Source organism: Orbicella faveolata, unplaced genomic scaffold (assembly GCF_042242905.1).
Source record: "Orbicella faveolata isolate gen_17 unplaced genomic scaffold, um_ofav_v1 contig_36, whole genome shotgun sequence".
Classification (NCBI taxonomy): domain Eukaryota; kingdom Metazoa; phylum Cnidaria; class Anthozoa; order Scleractinia; family Merulinidae; genus Orbicella; species Orbicella faveolata.
Genome location: NW_028301565.1, coordinates 17,654,045 through 17,665,000, shown reverse-complemented (window position 1 = coordinate 17,665,000; position 10,956 = coordinate 17,654,045). Strand labels below are relative to the sequence as shown.

General features: G+C 36.8%; 1 protein-coding gene, 1 long non-coding RNA gene and 1 other non-coding gene across 3 annotated transcripts in view; 2 read left to right on the top strand and 1 right to left on the bottom strand.

The window, feature by feature from the left end:
- The window catches only part of LOC110052892 (von Willebrand factor A domain-containing protein 2-like), a 4,216-nt gene extending 3,730 nt beyond the window's left edge, over positions 1–486 (bottom strand). Inside the window, exon 1 of the mRNA XM_089274720.1 lies at positions 285–486. Coding sequence (XP_089130846.1) covers positions 285–396 — 112 coding nt within the window. The 5' untranslated portion in view covers positions 397–486. The remainder of the gene's footprint in view (positions 1–284) is intronic.
- On the top strand, positions 138–221 carry Trnal-cag (transfer RNA leucine (anticodon CAG)). The gene has a single exon. It is a non-coding gene; the product is annotated as a tRNA-Leu (tRNA).
- A 4,123-nt stretch (positions 487–4,609) lies between the features above and the next one.
- On the top strand, positions 4,610–7,025 carry LOC110052723 (uncharacterized). The gene is made up of 3 exons (XR_016202373.1): positions 4,610–4,705; positions 4,818–4,877; positions 6,845–7,025. It is a non-coding gene; the product is annotated as an uncharacterized LOC110052723 (long non-coding RNA).
- The last annotated feature ends 3,931 nt before the right edge of the window (positions 7,026–10,956 follow it).

Below are 10,956 nucleotides of genomic sequence, written 5' to 3'. Positions count from 1 at the left end.
TGACATGACATTGCATTGCATTGCATTGCATTGCATTGCATTGCATTGCATTGACATGGCAGGGTGGGTGGGCATTCAGAATCTGTACTGTCAAATTCACGATTAAAAGAAGACATTTTACACATATCGGTAACGTAGTCAGGATGGCCGAGCGGTATAAGGCGCTGCGTTCAGGTCGCAGTCTACTCTTGTAGGCGTGGGTTCGAATTCCACTCCTGACACGAACATATTTTGCTATGTCAGAAATCATACGAGAAAATGTTATACAAGAGACTATATATTACCAGTAGAAGAGATTACGAATTGTGTGGTAACTCTTTGGATCATGTTCTTCAAAGCGCCAAAGTCATTCGTGTGAATGCTTCCTGATGCATCAAACATAAAGGCAATATCCATGACAGCGGGGCATTCTGGGAAAGAAAAAACACTTATACTTGACTCAGACAAATGCTTTACTTGGAAACTTTATTTCGTCTTATACCATATGGGTGAAGAATTGCGCGATAATCAGTTTTAAGAACAATTTCGTCGAGATCTCATATTCGCATGGAGAAACAAATAAGATTTCCGTCCTTGCCTGTCCTCGCTACGTTTTGCAAAACCATTAAGAAAAGTATACATGAACGTTGTTGATCGAGTCAGCTGCGCGCAGAGTAATAACTCGGCGGTGAAGTCAATGAGAAGAACAAACCCTGACTCCACTCACCTTGAATATATGAAGATGCGACGATGAATATTTGTGTGAAACAGAAAAAGCACACCTCATATGTGTTAGAGTAATGGAAACTATAGGATTATCTTTTGTCTTGTCATTGTTTGATGTAAAAAGATAGATATCTGGATTTCAAACATTTTTAAGAATAGGTTTAATTAAAACTGAGTAAATTTATTTTTAGTGAATTTTGCAAAGCATGGAAAATAAACTTATTTTCGACGTCATTTACATTTTCTCTGCATATTGTTTATTGTTAATTTTCTTGTTTTGAGAGGAAAAAAGGCAACTCTTGATACGCTTTGTTAGTGAGGCAAAAGCAACAAGAATACATTACACTAGACCTTAAGTGTCGTTTTGCATAGATGACTAAAAACTGAAAAGAGTGGCAAGATGCAGCATCGCAGGGTTTCGGTTTACATTATGCAAATGAAAAATCAGACAGTCCTCAGTGTCTTTCCTGAGTCTTCTCGAGCTTGCGCATGCCGGTTTATTTTGTAGTCATTCAACTACGAAGCTGGTTATTCGCAAATTTCATACTAGTAAATCAGCATTCAATGCAACAGTTATACTGAGAAGAACACTATTCCTAGAGATCGGCACCAATAAGACAAATTTGGTGCTACTGTAGGTACTGACTATTATGAAATTATTAATTAGGCCAGCGTCCACACTACACCGGAGAAATTTTAAAACGCAAGTTTATCTCTAGGTTAGGCCTACCGTTCACACTACACGAAAACGGAGCTTTTCGAAAACGATGTAGTCGTTATAACCATGTGATTTTCCTCGCCGAGTTTTCCTTAAACACAAATCCAAAATGACCGGTGAATGTTGCGTTTTTAAACTCGGCGCAGTGTGAAGCAAGGGAAATCAGCCACATTTTGCAGATCTGTCATAGCAAAGGCGAAAGTAAGTAAATAAAGTATAACAGCACTAATACTGTAACATGCTTTATGTACGAAAAAATGTTACTCGTCGGCGGAAAATCGGTCTGACGTGGAGAGACCGAGACTCGAGTCCTGGCTAGCAAATCTTGCTGTTACATTTTATCTGTAAGGCACATGCATGCATGTGAATTAATAGATCAGTACACGCTGGTATCGAGGCCAAGCTTATCCCGGTTTCGGAAGCTATAATCTGACTAAGATCATTGCTGCTCCTCATAAGGAAGCTTGTTCATCAAAGGTACATTGATCGGCATTCAAGCAATTGTTCGCTTACCAAAAGTAACAAAAGCGAGATCCGTAATATCATTACCAGTCGTTTCAACGCTGTTTCTGACTGTAGATACATGAGTGATACTTCATACTGTTCGATAAAAAGAGCGCTCCTTTCAGGAAATTTTACGAATTTATTTAGCTGTCTACAAAAGTACGGAATGTCAGGGAATAATAAACACAAATCTCACTCAGCTTTTCATCGACAAACAAGACAAGCAGATGCTCAAGGATTAAATTGTGTGTTAAATTGTGTGTTTTTATGATGCATCTGAGTCACTGGCAGGCCATTTTCTCTGCTTGGAGGAAATACACCGAGAAGAGAGTTGAAAATACAACGCGCAGCGGAGTATTTTTGACGAAATTCGAGGTGTTGGGAAAGCCGATGAAACACTGTCTCGAGTGTTTGAAATATCTTCTCAATCGAAACAAAACCTAAAGAGTAAACGGAGAAGTAAAATCGTCAAAATATATATCCAAACCTCTTTCACGGTTGTGATTTTCTTTGTTTTAAATCAGTTTGTTATGAAGATTTTTACTTTTCAGTTTACGAGCCTCTGAATATTCCGCTCATTTTCGATCGATTTTGGCCGATTTGGGGCATCGAAAGGATAAAATTGCGTAGATTCGATTTTTCGCTATTTCCAAGTCTAGTTGATATTTGGGCGAAGCTGCTCTTAAGTCCTATTTAATTGATTTAAAATAAAAAATTAGTCGATATTCCTTAATGTGACTGTGCGATACAGTTAGTGAGTTCTGCTGCGCCAAATCATCATTTGGCTGTGTGACCGCGCGATGCGGTTCCAGTCAAAGACCCACATTTAACCCTTGCTCACCATAGAGTCTCTAGTAGCTCAGTGGTTAGAGCATCCGACTAGATCACGGAAGGTCATGGGCTCAAATCCCATCTGGAATTCATTCACATTTAATATTTCTTATAATACTAATTGAACTCTGTCCAGCAATATTTGACTTCCTTGGAGTAAGTGAAGTAAATTATCGTCAGTAAGATGGTATTGCGTGGTAATCGCTTCTTTATCAGCTTATTTCATGATAAACCAGTTGCAGTACCATGAAACATGTTCTGTATAATTGGGCCAACGTCTCGCCAGGATATTGTTAATTGGTACAATGAAGCAGGACTGTAGGGCCTCTCAGTATCAATTTGTTGTTCCTTCAAAGTTCTTTCCTTTTTTCTAACCCCTCTACAGAAAGAGACCGTCACTTTTAAAATTTTTATCAAAAAAAGTCTAATGTGTTGAATTATATTGCTGTTGCTTCTACTGTGCAGGTTTAACAAGCGAGTTGTTTTCAAATAGCAATTGCGCAGTTTCCGGCTTAAAAATGCGCATTTTCAAATGGCGAAACGTGTGATTTCTTGCCTAAAAGTGCACGATTGTTCCAATTTCCTGGTTGATAGTACCATATCAGTTACTATAAAAGTTACGTAACTTCCAGCTCTAAGTATAGGTAATCAAATGATTATGAGTGCAATTTGGAATAAACTAGCACAAGTAAATTTTTCAAAGACTAAAAACAAAATTGCGCGAGCCTGTAGGGCGAGTACAAAGGATACGCAATTTTTTGCTGAGAGGTGCGCAATTTGTTACTCAGAGGTATGCAGCATATCGCTAAAAGATGGACAATTTATTTATTTATGTTTATATTTTCTTTTTTTTAGGATATCATCATCTTGAAAGTCGGAGAAGACGACGACAGGAAGAGTCATCTGCATTGATGCTGTTAAACTTCGGCATAAGATTTGTTTATAGATTTGTAATTTATATAAGGAAAGCTGCCACCTCGAGGTAAAGTCTGCGTCAGGCTAAGCGGCCGATACAGCCGGACTTTATGACAGATTCTGTAGTACTAAGCGACTAGGAGTATTTCTACTCCCCCCTGGATGGCATGCTAGTCCATAACTACAGCAAAGCATAGGACAGTAGCGATGTGACTTTTACGTTAGAAAAGTGCACGATGCTGGCAGTGAACGTCTTAGGAAAAATGTTACTTCTATATGGCAAACAATCAGCCATTTGTTTCAGTCTATAGTTCCCAAACTATTCCCTTAATCAGTTTTGTTTTCGTTAAACATTTAAGAATAGAAGTAAGCGAAATCGAGGAACGCTTTGATATCTTCTCGATATTATTTTCAAGTGAAGAAATAAAAAAAATATTACTTTAATATATACCGAAAAAAGTGTCCATTTATTTCATATGAATAAATAAACAGTGACAATATGTCAAATAGTTGCATACGTATAAATAAACAAACAGTAATAAAGTTAATTACAGATGTTAAGTTCAAACAAGACTTGAGCGCAAATAGAGTCTGGTGTTTACGTTCGGTTTGAGTTCGCTGATGAACAACAATTCCAAGACCAGACACTCCAACTTTTCCTGTTCCCTGACACAGCTGTCGGCGGAATATAAGAACCAGGCTTTATATGAGCTATATTAGGTACATGGTGCCCCGGAGGGTATGGTCATGGTTTTTCACCCGTTTTGGTCATAAATAGAGTAAGGGTTTTAGGGAGCAGGCCGCACAACCTCACTCAATTATTATGGAAACAATCCCTCCTCTCCCCCTCCCCTCCGCCTAAACACCCACACTCGGGCAAAATATGGATTACGCGCGAAGTATGTCACGACACCCACTCGAGCGGTTAACGCGCGAGATGGGTGAACGTTCCCAGCATTCTTTGCAACAGCGGTTCGTCCATTTTGTTGAACCGCGAAAGTTAAACGAGGCTGAAAAAAAGTAGACTAAAAGGTTAATTTGTTCTTATTCACTGTGTATTTAGTACCTTTCCTTGTAGTGCTTTCATGCTTTGTTCGTATGGAGGACTTTCTCCTTATCAGTGTATCTGTTGTAACTTATTCAGGGAAGAACTTCGCTTGGAGCTGGAGAACTTTGTTGTCGGGCGATTGAACTCGGTTTGCCGGTAAGCTTTTTAGACAGACAAAATATATTTGATTTATTTACATTGTTAACTGTAGTAGTATGTATTTCTTCCCTTTTTGATCGGGTTCCAGCTTGCTTCTAAAACGTCATGTATGTCCCCCCCCCCCCCCCCCCCCCCGCGGCCGCTATTTAACAAATTGATGTCAGTTTTTCATGCGTCTGTCCTGTTATTGATAATGAATTTCGTCATAACATTATCAAAGTAGCTGTGGATCCGCAGACTACTTTGACAACGTTATGACGAAGTTCATTGTCAATAACAGGACAGATGCATTAAAAACTGACATCAATTTGTGTTTTTGCAATAACAAATTGTCAAATTGTCCACTCTCACTCGTTGATGCATCACATAAATTATATATTCATGTGTCTGTCCGCTTATTGACAATAAAAATTAGCCAATGAGTGCGGGAGAATTGCTGCAGTTATCGTAAAAATGTGTATTTTCGTGAGTGTTGCCCCCCCCCCACCGGCGGTATCTTCAGTATTCTCGCGAGTGTTGCCCCCCCCCACCCCACACACACACACAGCAGACAAGATCAGATAAATAGAATGGCTTTTATCTGCCTTAGAAGGTGAATACTTGTATCTCAGATGAATTATTTGTCTTTGTTTAATCATAACAAGATTTTTTAGTCAGAGTAATTTATCTGGAATGAGACAGCACATGGCAATTAAGCTTATGTGTAAACTGCTATATGTTTTGGAAATCAATTTGTTTGAAATGCTTATACTTGTACATATTTGTATCAGTCAATTTGAAACCACCACATCCCGTCCCTATGCCCACAGGGAAGGGAGTACTCCCAAAAAAATTGGGTGGGGGCACTTCCCAAAACTCTACCCTATTTAAGAGCAAAATCAATATTTTTAGCTACGATTTTTCCAACCCTATTAATGCCCTGACCAAAAATTTAATACCCCGTTTAAGTACTGACTCTAAAAATCAATACCCTAGCTGTTTCAGACCTGGCAACATTTAAGAGTGTTTTGTACACACAACATAAAGCTTGCAAGCGTTGTTACCATTTCAGCCGATTTTTTATTTAGTTAAATTAAATTAATTTAAATGAAATTTAGTTAAATTAAAGTAAAAAATTTCACCAACTACTGAATATATTCTACTAGTGTTCTCTAAGATTTTTCTTGATGCTGATTTATTATCTGATATTTTGTTGTGTGCATTGTCTGTAGTCGCCAACTGCCAAATGTATGATTTCTCATCCAAAATTAACACCTGCTTAAAATGCTCATTTGCAACCAGATGTGTATTTTCAATTACAGTAACTGATCTTAGAGATTTAAAGATAAAGACAATTTTACTGGAAATTAGACCTACTGGCAAACATTTCTGGATCAATGTTGGAGATAATGATCACGGTGTGAAAGGTCAAAATGTCAGGCACTTAGCTTAATTAAGTCTTCAAGATGCTCTCAAGTTTTGTGTTTTATAATTTCATTTTTCATTTTGCCCAAGCTAGATTTGTAATTAAAACTTAGATTAAGGGATGCTTTAAACCAGGAAAATTGCTTTGATAGGTACATGTAAACCATGTACCACGAAATTGGTCAACGAGATTGAACTAAAGTTTGACATGACGCAACATTGTCAAAGCATATAATTTTGAAAATTTGACAAAAATTCAGGTTTAAATTACATATAAATCTGACAGTGTTGACTAACTACTAAAAGATAATGTTTTCTAAAGTACTATGGGTTAGCTTTTCCAGCCACACTTATATTTTGGCTTGCTAGCATTTGTAAAAAGTGTAATTTTAGGGTTGCATTTTGCTTTTTGTAGGGCAAAATATGTACATGTAAGGCTGTCTCAACAAGAAAATAATATTCAGTACAAACAACCTTGAAGTTACAGTTTTGAATCAAGTTACTGAAAACCTTCTTCCTGACAAAGTTTGAGAAATTCGATTTTTTTCTATCCTGCATAGGTATTGGTGATTGTTACAGCAAGCTGCTCTTAATATCTGGTCGCAAGCACTCAATTTTGGATCTCATTGGTGACCAGAGAATCGCTATTTTGAGCCCTGAAATCATTGCAATAAGCAAATATTTAGGAATGAGTACATTAAAATAATGACACATGTAAATTAAAATCACAACAAGCCAAAACTACAGTATTTGACTTTTTTCTAAGTAAATCCCTCCTCTTTGAACAATGTTAAAGGATATGTAGATTTGAAAGATTTCCATGAAACTTAAGGGGACAGTGTAATGAATTGTGCAAGTGGTAAGTTTGGTTTACAACTTGAAAAGTTTAGGCTGAATATTTCAAGTTTGTTTGACAAATTCAAAATGGTGATGAGTAGTGGAACTAGTGGAAACTAGCTGTGATGTGTGAACAAGAGGCAACTGCAATCAGGAAAATGTGTTTGATGAATATGTGATAGAAGAGTAAGCCTTCTAAGCCTTGTGTCAGGCTGTCAGTCTTGAAAGCATTGTGAGTGAAAACTTGGATCAGTCTGTCACTGCCAATATGTAACCCCTGTCAGAATTGGTAAATAAGTCTCTTCACCTTTTATTTTGCTCCTCACTTGTTTCTGAAGGGTACTTTTTTTTATCAGGAGGACTTTTTAGTGCAGAGTGCACTATTGGGATGGTTATGGGAGCTGCCTGCTGCTAAGGCACTATGGCGCTATTCGCTATGGCGCTAAGGTGTAAACTTTAATGTTTGTGGCTTCTATATTAGGTGGAGGATACATTGCATACGGAATCACACACAAATGTTGAATGGTTTTCCTTATGGTAGTACTCAACATGTAAGACGCATGCGTTCTAGCATTGTTAGTGTTATACACTATCTTTCCACGCAGTATTTTATATGTCATGTTATGTGACCAAGGACAGTAGTTATTTTTCAGGTAGTGCCAATTGTATGGATCAAAACAGGAAAAACAAGGAGATTGGGGCTAATTATAAGGGATACTGGATAGAAAGAGTTGAAAGAGAATTCTGTCTTAAATTCATCATTTAACACGCCCTCCCCCTTCCTTCTCCCCTTCCAAAAACATCAAGCAAACTGCAATTGTTCATTGTTGTTGAAAAATTGTACTGGACAAGGGGTTGGGTTCGTGTCCTCATACAGATGGGCCTGAGGATCAGTGGAAGAGATTGTTGTGTGATAATGTGAGAAATACGCATACATGTACCCCTGATTGGTTTCACATTCTAGACAATGTTCACCCTCCCATTTAGATCATTAGAATAAAAAATAGATTGGCATAGGAGTAATTAGGGGGAGGGGAGAAGCATACTGCAACATGGCAACCTTGCCAGTTGTACATGTAACAAAGTACACCTGGAGGTATGTACATTGATTTGTATGCTTTCTTGCCTTCAGAAAAAAACTGCAAAATGCAATTTCTTATAGTTGAAGGGTTGCAGATAAACTTTAAGGCAGGTTGTCTCAAGAAGGAATTCCATGGATGGTTCAATAAATCTTTGACACAGAGATAGAGAAAATTTCTTTTGGTGGGGAGGGGGGAGGTGGGGCTGGAAGTGGGGCTGGAGGGTATAATTCTGCTTTTATCCCTGATAGGGGTACTGAACAACAAGTAAAAATAAATGGGCAGGTTGGACTCTTTACAGAGGGAAGGGACCAACTGAGGAAATACAGTAATTTTTCACGGGAGTGAGAACACTTCTGAATGTAAATGACTTATCATTTCAGTCATTCTTGTTCTACATGTGCATGTATATTTTAAATATTTCTGCAGTCCAGTTGTAAAGAAAAGTTTCTTCCAAAACTTTCCTTTCTAGCTAGTGAAAAATGAAACTCAGCATCAGAAGTCAAGGGGGTTTTTTCAACGCCGTTCAGCCGTTTGACCTCATCCGTTCACAAATTTTCTTCAGCCATTCAGTCATTCAATGAATCCGTTTTGAACGGTTTGTAGACCCGTTTCTCATCCGTTCATTTGCCGTGCGTTCAGCCGTTCGAACGGATACCGTAAGGAACGTTTTCGCGTGAGAGGTCTCATACGTTTATTTACGTCTTTTTGGAGTGACCGTCTCCTTCAACCATTTCAAAACAAGAAACAACAAGGGACTTCAGTTTGTAGTCCAATGAATTTTTATTGACATGCTGAACAAAAACTCTGCTGTTGTGGTCAGTGTCTTGATAAATTAATTGCTAAGAAAGTGAACACAATTTGGCAAATTGATAATTGAGTAACTGCTAAATTGAAGGCTCCTTATCAAAACATGTTAAAGACTGATTGATTTTAGCAGTGGTTGTTACAGTTGACAACTAGAATAAGATTATTGAGTAACTAATATTATTACTCTCTGAAAAGCCGTTTTACAAATTCTATGGCTTGCCTGTAATTTTTTTTGAAGAATTCTTTGTCTATGTTTATTCACATTATTATTCACATTCTTCTCTGAGGTGTTATCCACTTTCAATAAATTTATTTAGAATGCATGTTGTTGTTTGGGATGTCTGTAAGTTTTCATTTGACCTCTGTTTGGCTATGCATGTCTGTGGTATTTGTCGTTACTGTACAATGGCCCATTAGTACAAATATGACTTCACCATTCAGTTATTTATTAACACTTATCCCTTCAGCATGAGTTTGAAAACAATAAATTTTGCCAGTTACCCAAATCTGCAAAATACTTGGAAAATATGACGACTGGCAATGAAAAAGTTTGAAACATTTTGCTTTGTACAATCTGTTAATGACCAGTTAAGTGCAATGTGCAAGTGTTAAAATGAAGTGTTGATGAAGTAAAAAAACAATAATAGTAACTGCACGTTAGTATTCAAACGTTCTACAGGGCAGGGGGGATGAGTGTTTTCAAGTTCCAAAATTTCATTTGTGTATCACCTCAATCAAAGAGGTTTCGTTTCGATTTCTACTGAATTCCAATTACTTTGACAATAAGGCTTTATCAAAACGAATTATTGATCAGTAGAAAATGAAAATGGTGATTCCATTTTACTGTTCAGTGGTTTTATCGTTGGTTTTTTTTATGGAGTTCAAAACATTGCAAGTTTTGAAAAAGATTTATTTTTCACTTCTGCCAAACTCTCATTACTTTGACAATGCAGATTTATTACAATACATTATTGATGAATTTAGAAATCAAAATTGGAGTTTCACTGTGTGATTCAGATATTTTATTTCTTTTTAAAACTTAACTCTCAAAACTTTGTTTGAACTTTTGCTGAAGTGTTAAGTACAAAATAAATGTCAATTACCTGTTCTATTTATTACTCCCTTTGAAATTAGGCTATGAAGTCTTGGTTGTTTTATGGCCCAGAACTCGCGGAAAATCCATGAAAATAATGACACCCCATTTGAGTGTGTTTTAATTGAAGTCTCTTGACAAAACAATATGGGCCATTGTAAAGTTAGTGATATGAGGGTACAAGGAAATCTCTGCTGAAATGCAATGTTTGTTATAAAGCTCTCAGAACCACAAAGACGCACTACTTGAGGATATAGCTGTCTCTACATTTCGATACAATGTAATCTCGAAGTCATATTTACAGATTCTCTCGAAATATTGCAAAATTCATTATTGTAAATTTACACTTACAGAGAAAAAATTTAAAAATGCACTTAATTTTCTTGAGGATTTAGCCTTCACTAAACTTGAACACATTTTAATTTGTAATTCATGTTAAAATATTTTCTTGAAATACTTGAAACTTCTTAAAATTATTTAAAAATTTACAATTACAAAGAAAGTAAAAGACATGCATTTAATTACCTTGAGGATGTAGCCGTCTCCAAAGTTGGATACTATTTTAATCTTTAATTCATGTTTTACAAAATTAATCGTCTTGAAATATTGCAAAATTCTTAAAATTATTTGGAAATTTGTTATCACAATTTTAAGTTGCATTAAATTGTCCAGTGTTGTTTTTGTAATCCCGTGTTAGGTTTATAGTGCGTCTTTGTGTTTAATACCTCATCTCATTGCTCTATTTGTGAGGCACAAGATGTGCTTAGTTGCTCAGTTTGGAAAATGGCTTTTCCAGATTATATTTTTTTTTTCGGGACCAACGCTTTTGACGTCAACATTGGGCAAAAAAGTC